General features: G+C 35.6%; 1 protein-coding gene across 1 annotated transcript; it reads left to right on the top strand.

Moving 5' to 3' along the window:
- Window positions 1-632: 632 nt before the first annotated feature.
- Window positions 633-26727, top strand: LOC123504397. Its single transcript, XM_045254857.1, has 12 exons — window positions 633-1185; window positions 2286-2470; window positions 2867-2975; window positions 7437-7504; window positions 11051-11239; window positions 13532-13682; window positions 13780-13865; window positions 14452-14545; window positions 16571-16765; window positions 18617-18722; window positions 21390-21420; window positions 25097-26727. The coding sequence occupies exons 1-12, from the start codon at window positions 1035-1037 to the stop codon at window positions 25178-25180; spliced, it is 1449 nt and encodes a 482-aa protein (XP_045110792.1). The 5' UTR covers window positions 633-1034; the 3' UTR covers window positions 25181-26727.
- The last annotated feature ends 296 nt before the right edge of the window (window positions 26728-27023 follow it).

The following is a 27023-nucleotide window of genomic DNA, read 5'->3' as shown; positions in this document are numbered from 1 at the left end:
TCATTCCATACTAATATCTGGAGCTGCCATTAATTTCTATTTCAGCAGTTTTGTCCATTCTCTTAATTCATTGTAAGTACAAATAATCAATACTTATTTACCATTATATTGAACCTATTTTATCAAGTATTTTCACACAAGTTTTTTTTTCTTATTTATTTATTTATCTATTTGCTTATTCATTTTTCATTTGTTATAGACCATTACCTACATTTTGACCCAAACACGTCGATTCCTTTTCCTTGAAATGTGATTGAGTGATACATTTATTGCTGCATTAATAGTGAAATACAATAAAGGATCTTGCCACCCACCCCCTAGGCAAAGACATAAGGGTATAGTATAAAAAAAAATATACAAAAATATATATAGTGTGTATAGCGCGTATGTGACTGTCTGCCCATGAACTGTGCCTGCTCAATATTTACAAACAAAAGCATGTTAATATAATATGCCGGCTGTTGTATACATCTTGACTGGAAACTCAATTAAAATATTAGCTAAATTGTTATAGGGATGAAATGTACAGAACCTGTAAAATTTTCATAGCTCCGTTATAGAAAATAAATATGCAGAGTTGTAAACAGAACGGACCACAATCTACCTATAGCTACTACACTAGCTAGACCGTGGAACGGACAGCTACGAACAAGATCGAGGGCCGTTATGAATTAATACACAAATCCAGAGTATATACAGATATACTCTGCACAAATCCTTGGGAAACGCATCTGCTGTTCCCACAACTATGTAAAATGACAAATAATCGGTCTTTTGTCTTCTTGATGACTTGTTTAAGTTTCACCTACCCCAGAAAATGCAAAATACACTACACATTTAACACTTAAAATCTATTAACACATCGGCTCAGTAAGGCTTGCAAACGAAGGAAATAAAGTGGCGCCACAGGCACAGAGAATGTCCCTCGTGATCCTTGTATTACAAGGAAGGCTTAGTGCGCATGCGCCTCATGTCCCAATGTTTACAAACAAAGGCAAGATAAAACAGAGCTGTACGTAGCAGCCCCCGACAACATGACTTCTGAAATGGATGAGCGTTTCCAGAAATTTAGTAATCAAATGACCTCTATACGGAAATTTATAATGAGTGGAAATTATCCTCCTGAAATGAACAGTAATGTTAAAAGGCAATTGAGGAAACAAAGCAATGCTTTTAAGATGGAAGGTGAGCTATTTCAAGTTTTGAAATGTCTCGTTTGTTGTAATCTGTGTTAATAGAAGAAAAATTATATGGACACATTATTGCTCATGAAACACGGCCATCTGTGACTATCTGCTCGTAGTTGATGTTATTATTTCCTGAGAGTTCTCCGTCTCGATGGCGGCCATCTTGTATCTTATTTACAAAATTATGTTGTATTTTGTCTTGATCAACCTTTTCTTGATGATTTTAAGAAGCGGGCAATAATAAATAAACATGGCAGATTACGTATCGGAACAAGTGAGGGGTGGAAACGATAAAAAGTGAAATGGAAGGTAGAGGGCCGAGGACTAATAGGACAAACATTTTTCTCTATGGTCCTTTTCTAAATGATATCGAAAAGACCTTAATGAAATGTAGGGATAGACTACTACATAAGGGTATAGAAGAGAGCTACAACTCTCATGTAAGGGGGTATGACGTTTAATATCAAGGCCAAGAGCAATCATGGGACTTGAGCAGCTTAAAGGAAAGAAGCCCATTCGCCAGCATCACCTTTTTATTTTTTTTTTGTGTGTGTGTCCTTAAAGTTGTTTGGAATAATTGTGATTGTATTTAGGTTTCAGACTATTAACGCAACCTAAAATATTTAAAGTAACAACAGTATAACCCAACAAAAAATATAACTGCAATGCATCCTTGTATGTATTTTTTTTTATTTTACTTTTAAATAAACCATCCACTGATTGTGATGGAAATGTTGTTCTCATGACAAGTTATGATATGTTTTGCTAGAATTTGTTATTTTTATTATATCACCATTTCCTGTGCTATCTGAATCAGTTGGCTATGATTAAAAGAACTGTCAATTAGAATAATGGAACACAAATAAAAAAAAATTAGGAAAATATAGTTTCTACTGGAAACAGTTTTTGGACTCATTAAAAGTAGGTTAACCTAACCTATCCCTGCTGGGTGTTACACTGAACACTACAACACATTGTTAGTAGATTCTAAAGTAATGAGGTAATATTTAAATGTATAACATTTTTTTCTAGTATCTTTTCACATTTAGTATGTTTTTTATTTTATACACATTCTAAAGTTAGATGTTTTTTTCCCAGATGACAAGTTATATCGATGCAGAAGAGGGAATTGGGTGGAAATTGTAACTTCTCCATCACAAGCATATGAAATATTAAAGATCATCCATGAAGCCAATGGAAGTCATATTGGCATTGTTAAAACAAAAAGTAGAGTTTCCATGAAATATTACTGGTATGGCATGTCACACGATGTGATTGACTATGTAAGTAAATTATACTTGTTAAGCAATATTAATCTTGCAACATCATTGTTTTTAGATGATATGGGGGGATAAGGTTCAAGCCATTGGTTAAGATGAATAAAGTAATTATACTAGAAATATTTAGCTTTCTTGGCAGTCATTGCAAGTTACATGATTATTTATGTAGTATTGCATTATTAATCTGTCATAGAATGCCAATTTACATTTTAATCATTAGGTCAGCTTACTGTGTACAATCAAGGCTGCATATTGTCGCTTTCATTTTATTAGTTCACCTGCAACATATCTTCATGAAAATTGTCAAGTATAACTTTGTGGGATCAAAATAAAGACATAATGCTATTCAACCTTTGTAGGTACTTATTAAATTTTCTCTTTCTTTACTTTGGTGTTCAGGTATCATTATGTCTAACATGCCAGCAATCAGAAAAATTCAAAAAGCCTTCTCACACTTCGACTCAAACAATATCTGATCCCCTGGAAATTGAAGGAATGGAACTGAGTGGTAAGTTCCTTGTTTATTATCTACTTTATGGTACTGAATTCTGTTAAGTTGAATATTATTATTTATGCTGTTAAAGTAAATATATGTGGATACTTATGGACATATGAAATGTCTGTCAATACAGTTTCAACAGATTAGTACATGTACATTATTTGCAGGTTGTTGAAAAAATCTGGTAATTATTATTCTCATCATTGATTGACAAACTTTTACTGTAGTGCATTCAATATAAATTATGCATGTGTCACATACTCTCATATAATGCCATGTCTTGTTATAATTAACTTAATTATGCAATAGATTAAGGTGTGTGTGTGTGTGTGTGTGTGTGTGTGTGTGTCTGTGTCTGTGTGTGTATAATTACAATACGGTCATCTGCTGGTCACCCAGTCAGCCTTTCCCTTACAGAAAGAGCTCAGAGCTCATATTGACCGATCTTCAGGTAGGACTGAGACCACACTACACACCATACACTGGAAAAGGGAGGCCATAAGCCCTCAAACTACATCCCATACCTAGTTGCTGGTAGATGAACAGGGTCTACACATTAAGAGGCTTGTCCATCTGCCTCGTCGCGTTCAGGAATCGAATCTGGGCCTTCTTATTTGTGAGCCGAGTGTGCTAACCACTACACTACACAGTGTGTGTAGGAGCATTTTCTTAGTTTACCTAGTTGTATATTACACGGTTCGAGTGGGGGTCATAGTGACCCGTCTCCATATCTAATTCTATCCAAATTTTCCTTAGATTTGTGCACACCTTCTGCTGTTACAGTTCATTCATGAGTTCACTCATTTTTTCCATTGTTTCATATATCCTGTTTCCCTTAATTAAGTAAGTGATGGTCGCTGTTTTTCATTTTTCCATTTATATATATACTTATGAAAAAAGCTTGGGTTCCTCTTCATATCTCTTTTCTACATCCTTTTAAAAATTTCTCTCCTCCTTCCTTTATATCCTAATGTAGTAATTTTGTACCTCTTTATACTACTTCTTATTTACTTTATTTCGTTGCTTCCTTAATTTTTTCCAAGCTGCATCCTTGCACTTTTTAGCTTTTGCATTAGCTTTTTGCTTTAGCTTTTGCGTGTATTTATCTAGTTGTATTGTACAGGGTCTGAGTGGGACTCATAGTGTCCTGTCTCCATGTCTCCATTTATCCAGATTTTCTTTAAAGTTATGCCCATTATTTGCTGTAACAACTTCATCACTCAATGCATTCCACTTTTCCACCATTCCATATGGAAAACTATTTTTCCAGTGTGCTTCACACTGCCTCATCCTAATCTTCTTTACATGTCCTCTTGTCCTTCTAGCTTTTTCTGTCATCAGCACCAGGTCCTCCTTGTCTATCTTTTCAATGCCATTTATTATTTTATACATTGTTATTAGGTCTCCTTGTTCTCTTCTATCTTGTAAGATTGGCAGTCTCATTTCCTTCAGCCTTTCTTCATATGTTACGTCCTTTAATTCTGGCACCATCTTTGTAGCTATCTTCTGAATCCGTCTTAATCTTCTTATATCTTTTATAGAGCTTGGTGACCACACCACTGCTGCATATTCCAGCTTAGGATGTGTCATGCTTGTGATAATTTTTTTCATCATATCTTTGTCCATGAATTGAAATGCCACTCTTATATTAGTCAACATTTTATATGCTAATCCAAATATCTTATATGTTTTTCGGGGTTCAGATTTTCCTGTATAATAATTCCCTGATCTTTTTTCTCTTTAGTCTTCATTATTTGTTCTTCTCCCATCAGATAGTTCCATACCCATCTTCTCTTACTCTTTCCTTGTTCCACTACATGACATTTCTTGGCACTGAACTCTAATGTCCACGTCTTACTCCACTCGTAGATTTTGTTTATATCTTCCTGCAACAGCAAACAGTCCTCTCAGGCTTTGATTACTGTTTGCAACTTTGCATCATCAGCAAACAAATTAATATAACTGTTTACCCCATTGTGAATGTCATTTACATATATCTGGAACTTAATGAGGCTAACACTGACCTTTGTGGCACTCCAATTGCTGCTTTACCCCAAGATGAGTATGTATCTCTGATCACAGTTATTTCCCTGTTCTTCAAATAATCCAGTCTAACAAGTTCCTTGCATTCCTCCTATGCTCTTTAGTTTCCAAAGGAGTGTGTGTGTATGTAGTGCGCGTGTTGTGTGTATGTGTGTGTGTGTGTGTCCGTGCCCTCCCCAGAAGGGTATACAGTTATGAATATAGACCATTTGATTAATATTGTAATGCTTAGTATTTTCATTGGTTGGGGGTTAGTGGTCTCCCAATGTCGGATTCATAAACGTTGCTACTGTTTGATATTTTGAGTTACTTAAACTTGTACAACAGCCAGATTACTTACCATGTGACAACCATATTTTTTTTTATAATAAGATCATATTTCTGACTGAAATAAGTGTATTTCAATTTGATGCAATGACTCAACCAACTGTGTTCCTCTGAGGCACATCAAAATAATTTTGAAGTTGGCAAGATATACTATTTCTTGTATATTTATACTTAATAGCTAAATACAAATAATATTAAAAAAACCTGCTTTGTTTTCAATATGAATAAAAGATAAAAAATAAGATTGATAATAAGCTATTTGTAGATATTGATACCCCCAGCAAACTTAAATTTTCTGCATATAGAAACAGTGAGGTGTGAACACACTGCCTTATGCTTGTAAACAGGGAGGGGATGAGTCTCAGACAGAGGGTAGGCCACTATCACTACACTGGCCACTCCCAACTTTTTCTTATGTAACAGAACATAAATTTCCAAACGTAATGTAAAATAACCTTCTGTGATTTATTATTTAATGAACACATAGCCAGTAATTTGCAAAAAGACTATTAAATTCTTGCTATGATTTTAATATTACAAGTATGTACTTAATTTATAATTTATATATTCTGAATATAAGGTTTATAGTACTGTAACTGAATTGGTTGTTATTATTTTATTAAAACATGCAGTTGGGGAGTGTGGGCTCATAAACCTGACTAATTATAAATGTTATTAGAATCTTTTGTAAATTTTTTGTTATGATCATGAAATGAGCATGTTAACATAACATAACATAAATAATAGGATAACAAAGGGCCACCAGGGCCCATCTAGGTTATCCTGTATCAGTCGCACAGCGACCTTGTCATCAGTACTTAAAGATACACTTACAAGTACACAATTATATACTAATATATACTATTATATACTAATTCTAAATATTTGGCCCATTAACAGGGCTAAGTCCTGCAGCGAATTCCTCTACAATCTGTGATCCCCATACATGGGGATCATGTCTTGTTTAACTATAGTAAATTTCTTATAAAAACTATCATGCAGTGCTATACATAATTATAAATCTAATAAATTTAAGTGCTTATCTAATCTGTTTTTAAACATTGTCAAACTAGTGCTATTTACAACCCTCTCTGGCAATGCATTCCAGAAGTCTACCACCCTATGACTAAAGAAATATTTTCTTATATCTAACCTGCAGCCTTGCTTTCTAATCTTCCTGCCATGATTTCTAGTCCTACTTCCTCCTCTAAGGTAAAGAAAGATCTCACATCTATGTAGTTTGTATCTGAGAACATTTTAAATAACTCTATCATATCCCTCTTATACATCTCCTCTCAAATGAAAACATGTTTAATTCCTTTAATCTATCTCTATACTCCAGGCGCTTTAATGCTGGTATCATCCTAGTTGCTCTTCTCTGAACTGCTTCTAACATGTTGATATCCTGCCTATAATGGGGTGACCAGGCCTGTATGCAATACTCTAAATGGGGCCTAACATAGGAATTATATAAGCTACGCACCACTTCCTTACTTTTATAACTAACATTTCTATTTATAAAACCCAGGATCCTATTTGCCCTATTTCTTGCTTCTAAACATTGCTTTGAAAATTTCATAGTCCTGTCTATCACTACTCCTAAATCCTTTCCTCCTCTACTGCCTCTAGCCAACATCCCTCCATCTCATAGCTAAAGTTTGTGTTGTCTTTACCTAAATGCATAACCTGACACTTTTAGAATTAAACTCCATCTGCCACCTGTCTGCCCATGCTATCAGCCTGTCCAGGTCTCGTTGTATTCTGTAATTGTCCTTTTCACCCTGTACTGCACATGCTATCTTAGTATCATCTGCAAACTTTGATACTTTGCTACTAATTCCTATATCTAAATCGTTAATGTACACCAAGAAAAGAAGAGGTCCTAGCACTGATCCTTGGGGTACCCCACTAACCACTTCCTTCCACTCAGACATTGCCCCATTTAATACTACTCTCTGTTTCCTATCAGAAAGTCATTCACTAATCCAATCAACTAACCTACCCCCTATGTTAATACTGTAAACATATGTTTGTTTGTTTTTTCTAGTCATGCAAACTATGAACACAAAAATCTGATTTAAATTTTTTTTTTCTCTACAGAAAATTCAGCAAGTGCAGAAGGCATAACAGACATCACTGACCTTCCTTTGAGACGTGTGAAAATAAAGGTAATATTGTATTTACATTTACATTTGTGATTCACATTGTGGTATGATAACGTGTACTTTAAAGAATATATAATTTCATGAGTAGCATGAAGGCATTATTCTATGAAAGAGACAAGAAAATTATAGGGAAAGTAGTTGAGAATATCTAGAGCATGTTGGAGAGGGAGAAGAAGCTTAAGAAGAAAGCTATGTGGTAATGTTTAGCCTGAAGGAGTGAGGGAAAAGGGAGTAGATTGAAAAGTTAGTAGAGAACAAGGTTTTGTGTGAGGAAATTAAAGGAAGTCTTGGACTGAAAGACTGTAGTAATGCTTAGGAGGAGAATTGAGGGGAGCAAGAGACCAAAGTAGATCAAGGTGGCATAGGTGAGCAGAAGTGGGCTATAGTAACAAGGACCAAAAGGCTGTGGCTAGAATAAAATAAAATGAGCAGAAAATTGGGACCCAAGCAACTATTAATAAATGAAAAGTGAAGAAGACAGAAAGCCAAGAACAGAGGTTTAGGAGGAAGGGGTGAATTGTATACCTTGAAAGAGACAAGGAAGAAAATAGACGGCAGCCCCAGAGCTGAAAGGACTGAATGGAGGGAAGGAACATGTAAAATATGGATCATATTTGGATTATATGTGTATTCAGTATTCAAGGACTAACAAATTGCAAAATAGGAGAAGGCCAAGACTTGTGAATGATAATTGTATATTATGTCTTACAAAAACACAACTGGAAAATGGTAAGATTTAGTTAATTAATGATATACATTGCACTGTATGAGAAGTGTGGGAGAAGAAGAGGAGAGAAGTAATGGTGGTGCACAATAAGAATGCAAGGATAGAAATAATACAACAGAAAACATTAAGCAAGGAAATGGATCTCAGATTGGACTAGTGGTGCTTGATTTCCCTTGAAGATTAAAAGAAACGGAAAGATATAAGAGGAAAATTAGAGAGAGTGATAGATGAAAAGTAAGAGAAAACCATGATGATAATGAATGACTTTAATAGTCATGTAGGAATCTTAGGTGAACAAAATATGGGTTATGGAAGAAGGAGGATGCTGGATTCTATAGAAGATTATGGTCTGATTTATTTATTATTATTTTTTTTTATGTAAGAAGGAGGACTGCCAAGAGCAAAAAAAAATAAATAAAAATAAAAATAGAAAAAAAGGCCCACTGGAATTGCAGTCTCCATAAAAGATTCAAAAGTATTATTCAAAAGCTTGGGATAAATGTCTTGACACCTCACTCTTAAAAGAAGTTAAGTCGTAGGAAGATAGAAATACAGAAGCAGATAGGGAGTGCCAGAGTTTACCACTGAAAGGTATGAATGATTGAGAATACTGGTTAACTCTTGTATTAGAGGGTTGGACAAAATAGGGAGGAGAGAAATAAGAAAGCCTTATGCAGTGAGGCCACAAGAGGAGGGGAGGTATCCAGTTAGCAAGATCAATAGAGTAGTTAGCATGAAAATAACAATATAAAAGATGGAAAGGGATGCAACATTTCAGTGGTGAGAAAGAGGCTGAAGACAGTCAGTCAGAGGAGGGGAGTTGATGAGACGAAAAGCTTTTAATTCCACCCTATCTAATAAAGCTGTACGAGTGGAGCCCCCCCCCCAAACATGCAGAGAGTATTCCATACGAAGGCAGAGTACAGAGTTAGCAGTTGGTGGGGTGAGAAAAACTGGTGGAGATACCACAGAACACCTAACTTCATAGAGGCTATTTTAGCAAGAGATGAGATCTGAAATTTCCAGTTAAGATTATGAGTAAAGGACAGACTGAGGATATTTAGTGTGGAATAGGGAGACAGCTTAGTGTCACTGAAGAAGAGGGGATAGTTGTTTGGAAGGTTGTTTCAAGTTGATAGATGGAGGAATTGAGTTTTTGAGGCATCGAACGCTACTAAGTTTTCTCTGCCCCAATCAGAAATCTTAGAGAGATCAGAAGTCAGCTGTTCTGTGGTGTTCCTGCATGATTTGTTGATTTCCTGAAGGGTTGATCGTCTCTGAAAGGATGTGGAAAGATATAGGGAGGTCTCATCAGTGTAGGAGTGGATAGGGCAAGAAGTTTGGTTAAGAAGGTCATTAATGAATAATAGAAAGAGAGTGGGTGATAGGACAGAACCCTGAGGACCACCACTGTTAATAGATTTAGGAGAAGAACAGTTGCCATCTACCACAGCTGCAATAGAACGGTCGGAAAGGAAACTTGAGATAAAGTTGCAAAGAGAAGGATAGAAACTGTAGTAGGGCAGTTTGGAAATCAAAGCTTTATGCCAGACTCTATCACAAAGCTTTTAATATGTTCAACACGACAGCAAAAGTTTCACCAAAATCTCTAAAAGAGGATGACCAAGATTCAGTAAGGAAAGCCAGAAGATCACCAGTAGAGCGACCTTGATGGAAGCCACACTGGCGATCAGATAGAAGGTTGTGAAGTGACATGTTTAAGAAAGAATCTTCCTATTCAGGATAGATTAAAAAATTTTGGACAAGCAAAAGATTAAAGCTATAGGACGGTAGTTTGAGGGATTGGAACGGTCACCCTTTTTAGGAACAGGCTGAATGTAGGCAAATTTCCTGCAAGAAGGAAAGGTAGAAGTCGATAGACATAGTTGAAATAGTTTGGCTAGGCAAGGTGCAAGCATGGAAGCACAGTTTTTGAGATCAATAGGAGGGACCCTATTAGGTCCATAAGCCTTTCGAGAGTTTAGGCCAGTGAGAGCATGGAAAACGTCATTATGAAGAATTTTGATTGAAGACATGAAATAGTCAGAGGGAGGAGGAGAGGGAGGGATAAGCCCAGAATCATCCAAGGTGGAGTTGTTAGCAAAGGTTTGAGAGAAGAGTTCAGCTTTAGAGACAGAAGAGATGGCAGTGGTGCCATCAGGATAAAATAAAGGAGGGAAAGATGAAGAAGTAAAGTTACTGGAGATGTTTTTGGCAAGATGCCAGAAGTCTTGAGGGGAGTTTGAGTTTGAAAGATTTTGACTTTTTTTCTACTTATGAAGGAGTGTTTGGCAAGTTGAAGAACATACTTGGCATGATTCCGGGCAGAAATATAAAGTGCGTGAGGTTCAGGAGATGGTAGGCTCAAGTACCTGTCAATGACAATGACTGTAAGGGCCTGTACACATAGGCTAACATGGGTCAGAGAAGTGTTGTAGAATTTGTATTGCTCTACAAAGATTGATTAGAAAAGAGGATATATATATATATATATATATATATATATATATATATATATATATATATATATATATATATATATATATATATATATATATATACACGAGATCACAACCTTTTACTGCATGTCAGAATAAAATTCGAGATGAGGGGAGAGAAAGAAAGCTGGAAAAAGAGAAATAGCATACTGTTGAAAGAATAAGTAGTGGATGAATGTGAAAAATTTAATTGGAAATGGAAGAAATAAAGGAAATAATGAGAAAGAAAAGGAAGTTGATGAGAGTCTGCTTGAGAAGAAATAGTGAGGAAGCTAGTTGAGAGTCTCAGATACATACTGACCTTTTTTTTTTATCTCTACGAAGAAACATGTGGTAAGAGAATATGTTACCTGCTTTGTACCAACGTGCAAGAACTCTACATGGACAGCACCAGACAAACGCTTTATAGCTGTGCCCCAAAGCAAAACCAAAAAGAGGGAGTGGTGGATCAGCGTTGGCCGTGATTTTCCCATGGTGGAACATCAGTATTACTGTTGTGAAGACCATTTTGACGTAAGTGCATTACATTTTCCCCTTAAACTTTGTAACTTCTGTTCATTCAGCAGAAATTACATGATAGGATTATAATTGCTTGTTTCTATATTGTGCTCTGCCAATATTGATTTGGAATAATATTTTTCAGTGTGATGTACTTTTATATTATGTCTATTTCAAGTACTGAGGTTTATAAAACCAGTAATTCAATGGCTTCATATATGAAAAATCAAGTTTCCACTAGAAATAACTATTATGATTAGGAGTAGTTTATGAATATATATATATATATATATATATATATATATATATATATATATATATATATATATATATATATATATATATATATATATATATATATATATATACAGTAAGGTCTCGGTTTACGTCAGAGTTACGTTCCTGAAACATGACGTAAGTCGATTTTGTACGTAACTCGAGTTTCCGTACATTTCAAAGCATATTATGGAGTTTGCAACCAATCATTGTTTATGGTCATTCAGGTAAGTTAAAGGTTATATTGTTATATTATTTACAACTATGTAGGAATATGAAACACAAGCTTGTTTTTGTTGTTGATTAGAGCCACGAACGCGAAGGACTGCAGGTTGCAGAGAGGGTGGACGCCTGAGGCCGCCAGAAGGGTGGGCAGGTCGAATGTTGTGACGCCCAGGGTGGACAGCTGGGAGCGTAGTGCAGTGCGGTGGGAGTAGAAGCGTGGGCAGCGGGGCAGGAAATGCAATAGGAAAGGGCAATAGGGATCAGCAGACAGGCGCAGACGGTGCAAGTCAGCTGCAGTGTCGTGTGGCCCAGGCGAAGGCTCGGAGTTGTTATTGTTGTGATGGGTGTGCGAGCCCTCAAGGTCGTCAACCTCCCATTGTCATGGTAACGGGCTTCCCATTTTCTTCTTCCCTCCCTCACACACAGCTGCTGCCTCCCTTCTCATGTCTTTTAATTATGTCCTCTTTTTTCTTGTAGCGTAATGGTTTTCCTTTTCTTAGCATCACTGCTGTCACTAAGAAGTTTTCTCTTTGGTGCCATTGAGCAAGATACTAAGAACTTGAGTCAGTAAACGCAGAAGTAGGATAACACTCTTGCCAGGGGCGACAGTGTGGTGGAATTGAGGCAGGGTGTTATTGTATTCAAGCGTGAGGCGGGCGGTGTGGCGGGCAACCACCAACAATAACAATAAATCCCGCACTTTACGATTTATAAATTTTCAATTTTTTTAATCTGACGTAACTATGAGTTTGACGTAACTCGAGACCGACGTAACCCGGGACTTTACTGTATATATACAGTAATACTTCGCTTAACGAACATTCGTCTAACGAATTTCCAGTTTAATGTACTATATAAAGTCAGACCAAAAACTCCGCATAACGTACAACCACATCCGTTTTAGCGAATTTTCTGGGTTTGAATTTGCCAGGTGAGGGACCGAATGCGGCAGCTTCGCTGTGATTGTCTGGTTCCCCGCCTGTCTCTAGCACTCCTGGAGCAGGATCCAAGATTCTTTAACAACCTCAGAGCAACCTCCTGCCGCAAAATGGCTTCCATGAACACTTAGAGGGACGGTGACGAGGTTGCTCTGAGGTTGCTGGGAACACCACGGTGGTGTTACTGTCTTATATATGCATTTATGTTCACAAAACAACATTTCTATTAGCTTTTTACAAACCTTGCCCCCAAGAAAGGATTGTTTTGTAATGCATAAAGTGAAATCTTTACATGGAATACCAAAAAATAAAGCAGAGATGATGAGATCGGCCACAGACGGCGGAGACTCCGGCGACTTGGCCGCTTCTTCTTCTTGTGGCCTTTTTAGCTTGGCGTGTTGTCTTTCATCACGATATTAAATGTTTCCACTCCTCTATTGCCTGCTATAATGGATATCATATCTTAGTATTCATATACGCTCATGCCATGAGGATAACCTGAACTCCGTGGCAGTGAGTGATAGTGAATTACTAATACCGCGGTATTTCATTAGTAATTCACTATATATATATATATATATATATATATATATATATATATATATATATATATATATATATATATAATGAGAAAACCAAATATTGTTGAAACTTATCAGATGCTATGTCATTAATCTGTTCTAAGAGATCAATAAATCATTGTAAAATATGATGAATGTTTTTCTTATGTTATTGTTGTAACCACTACAATATTAGGATATTATCATTCAAAACTTAATAAGTCTGGCAGTTTTGTGGCAGGAGGTGGTTTAGGTAGCTTTTTATGTAAAATTTGTATGCAATATTTATTATATATGCCATCTTTCAGCTTCGAGAAGATGCTACAAACTACCTTTACGTAAAGATGATGGGTGGGAAACTTAAACTGAAAGAAGGTGTCGTTCCTCACATATTTCCCTGTAAAGAGGAACATCTGTCACAGGAAGAGCTCTTGAAAATGCTTGAAGAGAATCTTTCAGGTTAGTTAGCTTTATGAAATGGAGACATTAATTTTATGCACTTCATCTTTAATAATACCACAAATATTAAAAATAAACATATCATTTCTCTTTTCAGACAATTCAAGTGTGGAGGAAGATGATGATACCGAGATATGTGAAGCATATGTTTTAGAGCCTCCTGTCAAGCACGTTGGAGTACAGGTATGATATAGTTAGATATATAAAATGTTTGTAAAGTCCCTGTATGTGTTTGAATGTTGAGACAAAAAATTCACTCCACCAAAATTAAAGCATACAAAGGCAGCATGTGTTCATGTGTGTATTTATCTATTAGATGGATTTCTTATTGAAAAATATGTATAAAATAATTACATAAATAAATTTCACAAATGGATATTAATCTATATAAGAAAAAGATACATAGAAAGTTATTAAGCCAATAATTTTCCCAGAAAATTTTGCTTATATATAAAAAATAAGTATATGAATAAATAAATGAATAAAGTATCTAGGGCCTCTTACATGATATATTTCCATTGCATATACTTCTCATATGTGAGACAACATCAAGCAGAACATTACATATAAAATAGATGTTGTGGGTTCACTATCCACTACTTACATGCAATGAGTGGTCATCTTATAGCCAAGCCTTTACACATGAATGTTAAAGGGACTCTGTGTTACTGTGTCCTTGTCAGTTTATACTATAAGATACTTGAAATGATATGAAGATGAATGTTATGAACCCTAGTTTTTGTTTAACATTGTTATGTGTTATTTTCAGACTCCCATGTTGCACTTTAGGAATGAACTTTCTGACAAGTGGATGGAGTTTGATCAAGACACATCAATTCTCTCCTGTTTGACTCAGAGGGATGGTAAGTAGAAGTTCCTCCTCCAAAGGATTTTATCTAAATCTTTATACCCAACCCCCAAAGTTGGGAAGATATTGATAGACTACATAGTTCATATTTAGATGGGGAAAATTTTCATAAAAGATGATTCTTGAGTCAGCCTTTGGCAACATTTGTGTAGTTCCAGTCTCTTTTATTGTTGTTCTCATTTTGCTGACTTTATTATTTCAGCAGTTGTGTGCATTTACCTAGTTGTACTGTACAGGGTTTGAGTTGGGCTCATAGTGTCCTGTCTCCATATCTCCACTTATTTATTTTTTCTTTTAAGTTATGCACATTATGTGTTGTAACAACTTCATCACTCAATGCATTCCACTTTTTCCACCGTTCTGTGTGGAAAACTGTATTTTCCAATATCCTTCACACACTGCCTCATCCTGATCTTCTTTGCATGTCCTCTTGTCCTTCTAGCTTCATCTGCCACCAGCACCAGGTCTTGCTTGTCTATATTTTCAATGCCATTAACTATTTTGTACATTGTTATTAGGTCCCCTCTTTCTCTTCTATCTTGTAAGATTGGCAGTCCCATTTCCTTCTGCCTTTCTTCATATATTAGGTCTTTTATTTCCGGCACCATCTTTGTAGCTTTCCTCTGGATCCGTTCTAATTTTCTTATATCCTTTTTCAATCTCAGCGACCACACCACTGCTGCATATTCCAATTGTGGACATATCATACTCATAATATTTTTTTCATCATATCCTTGTCCAGGTAGTGAAATGCACCCTAATATTAGCCAACATTTTATTCATTGTTCCAAATATTTTACTTATGTGTTTTTCAGGGCTCAGTGTTTCTTGAATAACCACTCTCAGATCTTTTCCATGTTTAGTCTTCATTATTTGTTCCTTTCCCATCAAATACTTCCATACTGGTCTTCTCTTACTCTTTCATAATTCCATTACATGGCATTTCTTGGCATTGAATTCTAACTTCCACTTCTTACTCCACTCATAAATTTTGTCTACATCTTCCTCCAGTAGCAAACAGTCTTCTCAGATCTTAATTATTTTTAACAATTTTGCATCAGCAAATAAATTGATATAGCTGGTCACTCCACACTCTACGTTGTTTACATATACCTTGAACATAATGGGGGTTAACACTGACCCATGCGGCACTCCACTTGATACTTTACTCTAGAATGAATATGTATCCCTGATCACAGTTCTCATCTCTCTGTCTGTCAAGTAATCCCTTATCCAGTCTAATATTATTCCTCTCTGTCCTTCTATGTCCTCCAATTTCCAAAGTAGTCTATCAAAAGCCTTTTTTTGTCCAGGTACACAGTGTCCACCCATCCATCTCTGCTCTCCAGTCCTTTCACTACTCTTGAGTAGAAACTTAATAAATTTGACACACATGACCATCCTGTCCTGAACCCAAATTGTCTGTTTGATATAACTTGTTTTTCTTCCAGATATTTAACCCATCTTTCTTTGATAACAATTTCACATATTTTGCCCACAACACTTGTAAATGACACCGGTCTGTAATTTAATGGCTCAGTTGACTTTCCTCCTTTGAATATTGGGATTATGTTAGCTCTCTTACATTCCAGTGGTACTCTCCCTTCTTTTAATGAGCTTGTAACCATTTCCCAAACTGGTTCTAACAACTGATCTTTACATTCCTTTAGTGCCCAGCCCGACACACCATCCGGTCCCATCCCTTTTCTGACATCCAAATTTCCTAGTAATCTTCCAATTTTTTTTTTTTTTTTTTTTGTTCACTATGATTTCTTGCAAGCTTATTTGGTTCTGTAAATTCTTCTTCAGTGAACACAGTTTTGAAGCTCTCATTCATTATTTCACTAATTTCCTCTATTGTTTGGTATGTCTTCCCCCCTTTAACTATTTCCTATTGCTTCCTTATTTTTCATCTTACCATTTATATACTTGTAAAAAAGCTTGGGTTCATTATTGCTTTTTCTCACCACATCTTTCTCAGTTTCATTATATTGAACATTATTTTTCATCTCTTCCTCAGACTTATCTACTCAATCAGAACTACAAAGAAGAATTTCATCAAACAACTCATCAATCCATCTCTTCAGTGATCCCTTAGAAATTCATGAGTCCACATCAGGTTTGGCCCACAGTTTTATAAATGATGAAGATGATTCTGATGATGATGATAGTGATGATGAAGAATATGAAGATCCTGCAGTTCTTCTTGCTACAGGTGTGCATCCATCATTAAAGAACAGCAATTAAAGATTGATAAAAACCTCTTAAAATTTGGAATAAATTTCCATATTACATATAAAATATGAACTTTTCATCATACAGTAAACATCAAATTATGCACCTTTAAACTATTTTCACTGCCAATTGAGTGATGATCAGTTTTGCTTTTAGAAACTTCCTTTTATATCATTATTGGTTGGTATTTACTGATATTTGTAACCTTAAAGAAATTTACTGTTTGATATAATTGATTTCAAGACATTTGTTCCAGACTTTTAGCTAACTCTATCACTCTGGAACTGGCAATCAAGTGGGCTTTTTTTTTTTCTCCTTTACCAGCTTCCATTCTTACATAAAAGAAAAAAGTTAATGTATATTAGTGATGTAAAATCAATTACCAGACATCACAATATCTATGTAATTATTTTTGTAAAGCATATTGTACTGTACATTCTTTGGTAATAGATCACATCTAATATCATGAATGCAACTATGGACAACAGACTGTAGACTTGTTTCCAGTGTACTGTTATCAGTATTACTTTTAATTTTAGTTGTGTTTTAGTATTGTTTTTGATGTACCACAAGTACTGTATTTGACAGCATATAGGATGCATGAGCATATAAGACACCCCCTTTCAACAGGTCAAATTCAGGAAAAAAATTTTTGTGTATTCAAGCATATATGTGTATAATATTGAAAGCAATCTACCAACACATTACACAAGCAGAAAACATTGCTGTAAAAGCAATGACTTCTCAGGTTCTGTCCAATGTGGGGCTATGCAACGAGGGTTATATTTACCTTTCCTTGCACTCTTCAGTTGATCTTGCTGTCACCAGACATGTATGATTTTTTACATGGGTGGTAACCCAAAAGCCCTTGTTGCTGCTCTATTGCCATGCTCCTTGGCCTAATCGACCACTTGTAGAACATTGTGTTGCTTGATCTTTTTCCTTCTGCTGCCTTAACATTGAGGGTGTTAGCTCCTGTTACTCCTCACCATTAGATGGCATCAAGTCAGGGTTACAAGAATATATTTATGAACATTTGTCACAGCCTCACAAGTTAGACTGCTTTTATTTTATATATTTTTTAAACTAATAATACTGATAATAATAAAAGTATCAGGAATAAAATAATGATTCATGCAGTTAAGGTAGGTAGAAGTACTGATTGTTAGCTAGGTTAGTGAGTGTCAGGGAGAAGATTAGCCTATGGGAGGTCTTACCTTACATATTAGAGGCAGGGCAATTTTTTATTTATTTATTTATTTATTTTTTTTTTTGCCACGTTTTTGGGGAAAAAATGTGCATCCTATATGCTTTCAAATACGGTATATTACTTAGTGTGGAGGATCCTCTGTACAGTGAGTGGTAAATGGCTACCTCAAGCTATTTTCCAGTCAGTAATGAACTTGAAGAGTACAGTTTAAGTATCTGCTTAGCTAGGGACATACATTACATCTCATCCGTCTCATTGGTCTTTGAGCATGTAGTGGATGATATCATCTACCCTAAGACACAAGCTCATTGTGATATTCAAGTTTCCCCAACTTTTACCTTATCTAGGTTTTGCCCTGGTATCCATTTACAGACCAATCCTAAGGAAGGTGACAGGCTGGGTGAGCTGTATTCCTCATCCCAGATTTAAACAAGGGGGCATGAGATTCATAGTCAAGTGCATTAGCTAGCCACTACACCAAAGAGATGTTAAGAGTTTGGTTACAAGCTTGAAGTTGATAGTATATTGAAGTTATCTCAAAAGCTGATGTAGTGATAAATAAGTTAATACTTAAGATCATTATGATATATTTTCTCTGTTATTCACTTATTTATTTTCAAGGTAAAGGAACCAAATTGATGGAACTTCTAAGGAAGTATAGAAAGGAAAAGAAATTCTCATCAGCTCCATTACAAGAATGGAAGTCGTCTCCAGTGACTAGAAGACAGTAAGAAAATTCCCTTTTGTTCACTCAGCCTGGGTTAGAGTATTTATTTTAACCTGGTGCACCACTGCCCTCTCAGCTATTTCTAAAGCTGAACCCTTCTCTCACACCTTTGCTAAAAACTGTCTTGGATGATTCAACGTTTGTTCCTTCTCTCTCTGACTACTTCATTCTACCTATTGAAATCATATGGATATGTTTTCTATTCCTTCACTTTTCTAAACCCTTTGAAGGCTTATGGACTTTATGGGGTCCTTCTTTTTCTTCTTAGAAACCTTGTATCCATCCTTGCACCTTGTCAAGTCAAACAAACTCTTTTTATCTCTTTCTGTTTACATCTTTAATTTTCTGTATATCTAAAATTATTAGTATATCCTCAACTGAAATATTCTCAAATATCTATCCCATCACAATCTTTGATCTGATTACAAGTAAGATTTCTGTCAAGGCTGCTTTACTGATGAACTGGTTTTTATTATTGAGTCTCTTTTAGAGACTGTAGTTAAACTTTTGTTGTTGCCTAAGACATATCAAAAACTTTTGATAGAGTCTGACAGAAACATCAGTATCAATAAATTTAGGACCATATACCTCATTTGCTGTCCCTTCACCCACTCTCTTCCTATTATTCATCAATGATCTTCTAACCCATACTTCCTGTCCTATCCTCTCCTACACTGATGATACCATCCTACACTTTTTCACATCTCAGTCATCTCTGCCAGTTTTTCTCTACCTTCCTTCAACTTTTCTGTACAGGAGCCTTATTCGTCCATGTATGGAGTATCCTTCACATGTAATGGGGGATCCACTCATACTATTCTTCTAGACAGGGTGGAATCAAAACCTTTTTGTCTTATAAACTTTTCTTCTGTTTCTCACCACTGCATTATTGAATCTCTTGATATCTTCTACTGCTATTTTCCTGCCAACTGCTCTTCTGATCTTGCTAACTACATGCATCCCCTCCTGCTTTGGCCTTGCTGCACAAGCTTTTCTTTGTCCCCTCACCCCTGTTCTGTCCACCAATCAAAAGCAAAAATTAACCAGTATTCTCAATCAATCCCTTCCTCTGGTAAACTCTGGAACTCCCTGCCTTCTGTATTTCTGCCATCCTATGACTTAAACTCATTTAAGAGAGGGGTTTCAAGTTATTTATCCTCTAGTTTTTTTGACTCTGTTCAGGAATTACACCTCAGTAGGTTTTTTTATTACATTTTTTTTGTTGGCTGGTTTCTATGTCCTACATAAGAAAAAAAAAAAAAAAATGTATCATATAATTCTTAAGTCTAGTTCTCTACTCATCCTGGCATCAGCAGCACTCCAAAGTCTTTGTGGTTTAGTCTTGAGTACCACAGTTAGTGATTAACATTGTATACCAAGGACCTCAGTAGGCTCTGAACAGACCAGGTGACACATACACAATTCAGTATTGTTTATGATATAACCTGTCCACTGATCTGCATTTAACCCTTAAGAGGTCAACCACGTACATGTACGTGGAGTCTTTGCTTACTATCTGTGGTCAATCACGTACAAGTACGTTCGCCCCTTTCTCGGTTTCCATGCGTTTGAAATTCCCTCCAGCTTCAAGATTTATATTCTTTGAAGTGTCTAGCATATATCAGCACAGTTTCCCGCCATTCTGACATGGATTAGTCATCCCCTCCCCACCCCTCCCTACCGCCTTAGCGTGACCCCAAAAAAACGGAGCGACATTTGGTATTACTGTCATGAATGTGATGTAGCTCTATGCATTGAGCCTTGTTTTGAAGAATATCACACCCTGCTGCAATACTAAAAGCTTAGATACTGAAAGAAAAATAATAAACAATATTTTGTGGTAAACTGAGCAAATTATTTTTTACATTATATTTACAGTATTTACAAATATTTTTTTGTATTTTTCATTTCATAAAACATGGGTTAATTTATGAATATGTAACCATTATACACATATCTCGTAGGAGAAAAATATCGATAAAACGATTAAAAAAGTCTCATTCAGAAGTTGTACGTCTGGCAGCATCACTAAGCGAGGTAAATTTAAAGCTCCAGGTGGACATTAAAAAATGGCAATTTCGAACTTTAACTCTTATTTTTACTTTTCTATGCCCATTTTGAGTTTTATGGAATAAAAAAAGAAAGTGGAATTTTTGGTGACCTGGATGAGTATTCAGAGGTAAATCAGTGCTGACCTCTTACGGGTTAAAGCAAAGAGTGAGTGATCATTCTTTGTTCTTAGATCTCTATCCAGACATCTGCTGCTCCTTCATAACCCAATGCATTCTTATGGATCTCACCACTTTTACTGTAAAAGGCTGGTATAGTGCAGAAATCTTAAATGATTTGTGTTATCATAGATTATCATCAGATGCCTGATTGCTACAGCCTCTACTAAACATTTCTAGTCAAGATACCTAAGAAGACATTTAAGGCACAGATGTTTGTAGCATATAGTTTCCGAAAAACTAGATATAAAGCCAGTAAATGATAAAGAAAAAAAAAAAAAAACATTAGTTTCCATATAGATATTATGCCAATAGATAAAAAGAAATTCCCGAGTTGAATGAACCTAGTTTATATGAAAGACTATATAGCTTGAAATATTTATGTAACACATCAAATTATCATACTTGTCTAAAATTCATATTACCATATTATTTTCAGGTTTCCAGTACGTGATGGTCCCCAATGTATGGTAAGTATTGATTTTAAACTAAAAGAAATTAAGTACTTGTGTACCATTCATGGGACATACTTATAAGACCAACTGGCTTCAGCTTCTTTCTCACCATTACAATGTTGCATCTCTTGCTATCTAAAACAGCTATTTTCATGTTAACTATCTTCTGATCTTACTAACTGAATACCTCCCCTCCTCCAACCAGCAACATTGCCTGGCCTGATTCAATTTCAGAAGAAATTAACAAGCCACTAAAGAGTAAAGAAGTTGTAGTTTCCCATTTTCAGTGAATGACGTCTCAACGCCTATACATGCATCATCCTGTTTTTCTATCAGTATAATGTAATTAAATTTTGACACTTTTTTAAGTCACCACAAGGCTAAAGAAAGTGCAGAAATAGAGCTTTTTTCCCCAGGAAGAATCCCCTAGACTTACCTATATGGGTCTGGGCTCAGCCCCCAATATTTTCAGTCCCAAGAAATGCTCCTGTCTCCAGCCTTGCCATACAGGACTTTCTTTTTCTCACCCGTTTAGGGACTAGCATCAAAGTTAGCCATTTTGTTTAATAATTTTTGTTGCCCTTGGCCAGTTTTCCCCTCTAACATAAAAAAAAGCAAAAATTACAGCCAGTTCTCAACATTCACAAAGGCATCTACAGATGTTGAAAATACATAAATAATTGGTGAGGTCTTCTTAAGAAAACTCCTGATCTTTCTTCAATAAAATAAAGTAAAATGAATATTGTGGTGTGGCCTCTGAACTCATAGTAGTTGATTGGGGATGGTCATAATTGTATACAAGGTCTGTATCTGTTAGTATTGCAGTGTAGGAGCACAGTGTTTATTATTGATGTCTTTTTTCAGGATCAGAGGAGTCACAAGATGTACTTATTTTCAGTATTGTTCCTTCATAAAGCAGATAAATTGTCTTATAATCTTAGGATCTTAGATACTTAATTCAGTCAAGAAAATTATGTAAGCACTTTTGTTTATTTTTAGTGGTACCTTGACCTGTGAGTTTAATTCCTCTTGTGAAGGAGGCTCGTATGTCAGTTTGCTTGTAACTCAAATCTATTCTCCATGTTGAAATGAATTGAAATGCCATTAATCCATTACAACCACCCAAAAAATATGCCAATTTTAGGTAAGTAAAAGGTATTGACAAGTAATAAATACTGTATAAAAACATAATAAAACAACTAAAGAAAATGCAAATAAATAAATTATTTTATAAAGTACAGTGGAGACTCAACACTCGAGCATCTAAATGCTCAAACTCTTTAATACTTGAACGCAAAAGTTTGATTTAATACAGGCAACCCCCGCTTTACGAAGGTTCATACAACGAAATTTCGCTACAACGAAGGTTTCCTTTTACTACCATCTGCTACCATCTGCTTGTTCAATGAACACCAAACTCGCTTTAACAAAATTTTATCCAGGTAATTTTTTCCAAGTTTGAAAGCCCCGCCGTATCACGCAAGTCGACAGGCTTTTGAATACACCAGCGGCTCTCATGGACAAAACACGCACCACTCACTCCCCTAGTTCAAAACAATAACAGCGTCAGCAGCAGCTCGTCTTCCCTCGCTCTACATGCCACCAAAACGTCCTGCAATGTCGCCTAACATTGCTAAGAAGACCAGGAAGTCTCTTACTCTCGAAGTGAAGCTGGATATTATTCACAGACACGAGAGAGGCAAGAAAACTAATAGCATTGCTTCCCACATGGCTTGACTCCATCTACTGTCTACCATTTTCAAGTCAGCAGACTCTATTAAGAAGGTTGGTGAGATCATATCTTCCTTGCAAAATAAAAGAACCACCTGAACTCGCGACTCTGCAGTGGATAAAATGGAAAGCCTTGTGGAAATGTGGTACATAAGTTTTGTATGTGGTACAACGATGCACCCTTTGTTTACATTCCACAGGTTACCAGCTAGTGTATTTCCCACTCCACTCTCCCTCCCTTCATAAATTTAAGATCATCAACATTATAAAGTTATATACATACATGCATTAGTGTACATTATAATGACTTAGTCTTAAATTAAACTGCTTAAATGTTTAACTTCATAATTTTTACTTTCATTAAATCTTTTACTGTACTATGATGCACTCTCGCTTTGTTTACTCTCAATGGAAGCTCAAGTCAGGGGTTAAACTTGTTATAATTGGTTCGCTTAATGAAAATTCGCTTAACGAAGGGTTTTTTAGGAACGTAACCCCTTCATTAAGAGGAGGTTGCCTGTACTCAGAAAAATACCTGATAGTTGAACGTCCACACATGTGGTTGTAAACAAAGGCTCCTTGGCATCCCCATTCCCCCCTCTGCCAGTTGTGACGTGCTGCTGCGGTCATCAGAATAACATTCTCCTGCATTCTATCTGTAGTTTTTCATATTTAAACTTAATCAACACCAAAGGGTTATTAGTGGTGAAAATCCCTGGTAATCAAACGGCCGCACATTTGGTCGTATATAAAGCTCTGTCATCTCCCTTCTCATAGCCGTCACTGTACTGTTCTGATACCGTATTACTGGTGTACCAGATGCCGGTGCACATCCCTAGTCCTGCTGTAGTTTTGATAAAAACAACATCCTTTTACGATGTTACCAAAGAGGCTTATGTGATGAAATAAGGAATCTGGTGAGAGTACAAGTGTTAGTGAGCCACAGCACTCCATTAGTGGATTCACAGGAATCACACTAGAAAAGTGGATGGCGACTTATCCTTCAGCAATCTCCCTCCTCTTCTCCATCCTTCTCCTCTCCTCTTCTAAGTTATCTATCACCAGCCTTCACTTACGGTATGTACAAATCAAAATTGTTAAAAAAATACATTGAAATTTATAAAAACATGAGGTTTTGTTAAGACTAGAAAGAATTATCTAATTTATAGATCAATTGTCAAACTTTTTAATGCTTGAACAGCCATTTGGAACGAGTTAAGTTTGAGTATTGAGTCTCCACTGTATATACATCATGGAGATCAGACGATGGTTAATGGAAGATGCTGGCAGAGTACATGAGAGGACTTTATTTTGTTTCATCCTTTTTCAGTTACTTTTGTTCTCCATCAGTGAACTTTCCATTTACATACAGAAAAACAGGGAAAATGAGACTCATGGATACACTCTTCTTGGCAACTAACAATGTCCAGCGAATATTGGCTTCATGATGTGTAAAGACATGATAGTCTCTCTCTACTCCATACAGTAATTCCCTTAAGAGAATTAAATTTGATGCAAAAAAATAACTGTATTCTCTCAATGGATGGTAATTTTTTGTGCAGACTATAGTGCCACAATGTCCTGCTGGTCTGTGGAAGCATTCTTCTCATTGGTGTACATCAACACTTATCACCTACTTTTCAAAATCTTTAATTCACTGTATAATTTCATCATAGTCTCTTCAGTCAATATTCCTTTCTTGATTTTAAAGTAGATATCCACTGTTCTGTTTCCTAGACTCTTGAAATTAACTAACACAAATTATTTCTTCCTTATAAACTTCTCTTGTACTTGCCAAACTGTAAATGATACAATAAACTTGCTGCTAGGAAAAACAGTGTCTGGTTCACATCAGTCTGAGTTTGGTGTGCCTTCATGTATGATTTTTGTTATTATGCATTGCTAATAAATGTTCAATATATATAAGCCATGAATGTTCATATTTTTCTTTATGTTTCAGACACAGATTGCTGATCATACCTTTTTGAGGAAAATGAAGTTCATCCTAAGCATGACCCTTTTACCATCAATATTGAAGGTGTAACTTACAGAAGCATTTTTAAAGCTCATGAGGAAATTGTATTGTCAAATTACATAGCAAGTGAAGTCATGAAAAGGACTTTCTTGACCATACCAGTACTTTGCAATATGGTGTATGATTTCTGTGTGATGTACGGCTTTGACCGTCCACCTGCTTGGGATATGAACCAATCAGCTGACAAAGAATGGTTGCAAGGATTCATGAAGAGACATCCATTCATTGACTGGCACACTATTATTAATAAAAATAAAAGTAGAATTCTTAAGCCAAGTGATGAAGTAGAAGAGAGCAGTGGATTCATTTTTATACAGGTTATACAAAAAGAGGAAAATGAAGATGAAAAGCCTACATTATGTGATACCATTGCATTAGATCATAATTATGCTCTAAGTACAATGCTTCAACCTTTATAAAAATGCTGAGAGTGTTTAACTATAAGCTTTTGTATTTCCATACATAACAAGTGCTGTTCAGATATTCATAGTGATACTTAGCCTATATGTATTTGTTAAATCCCTAATTTGTGATTGGGTTATGTTCCTGAAAATGCAACCATAGAGTGAATGATTGTTTAGCAAACTAAGGATTGAATACAAATATTTTTAAGACCATGTGTGCTATATGTACTGGCTAAAACCCATGAAATATTATATTTAAACAAAGTTACTGCCTAAATAAAATAAATACAAGATTAAAGCAATAACATAAATTAATGAAAATAGTTTTTGTAATTATGCTCACAGTAGCATCAAGTTTATATGTCTCCCCTGAAGATGGAGAACTCCTTTGAAACTAAGGGGTATTATGACTATGTATAACTTAATTTTCTTTTTCTTATTATTGTTATTATTATCATTATTACCATAATTATTATTTATTATTTACATTATGTGACACTACATGTCTTTGTATCCATAATTACTGGTGGTCTCACTTTGTTCAGTCAGTCACAGGTTTCACTCCTTGCCAGACAGTCCCAGTTAGACTCTTGGGCGTCTATCTTGTCACTAGGCTATAATCATTCACTAACTGCTAATAGGGGCACATATTGTTCCTATGGATAGTCCAGGGGCTTGGAACAATAGCAAACACTGCAAAATGGCTCTAGTATAATGAAAAAAATCTTGCTGTCCATAATTTTGACTGTCCCTGCAGAGGCTGGCTAGTGACTGACTTAAATGCCACAAGTGATCCCTACACACAAAATAATGGAGAGAAACGTAATAAAACACATAAATGTTAAATTATAGTAATAATGGTGATAATAATAATAATAATAATAATAATAATAATAATAATAATAATAATAATGATGACAATAATAAAAAAAAAATGAACTCATAGTATATACATGGATACATACTAACACACCCAAGCAAATGCAGCTATACTTGCCTGTGAAGTGAGTGAGTGCACACTCCAGCAATTGTTGAAACTAATCATAACCAGTCATTTAGTTGGCAAGAGGTAGTAAAGAAAAAGGATTGTATATGAGGCCTCAAAACCATAAGGCTCAAGTGCCATTTTTTTTTAAACTGATAAGAATTCATCTAAATTTATGAACAATAACTCCACTTCTAAGAAAGATTACAATTTCAACAAAGTTTCGGACAAAAGCCCTGCTCTTCAGGATTTTTTCTTGACCAAGAATGAAAAAAATTGAATGGTGCGTTTGCATGTTAGCATGTAAAATATAACCCGGCCCCTTTCAAGTTTTCGTATATTTCATTGCATAACTTGTGATTTAAACCATGATAAAATGTTTTAACTGAAGTAAATAATTTAATAATACAGTAATCTAGGTAAAGGAATAGCATCATAGGCTAAATGTATTGAAAAATAGAAA

The sequence above is a fragment of the Portunus trituberculatus genome, chromosome 16 (genome assembly GCF_017591435.1).
Source record: "Portunus trituberculatus isolate SZX2019 chromosome 16, ASM1759143v1, whole genome shotgun sequence".
Lineage (NCBI taxonomy): Eukaryota > Metazoa > Arthropoda > Malacostraca > Decapoda > Portunidae > Portunus > Portunus trituberculatus.
Note: the sequence above shows the minus strand (reverse complement) of the source record. Positions and strands in the feature narration are given on the sequence as shown.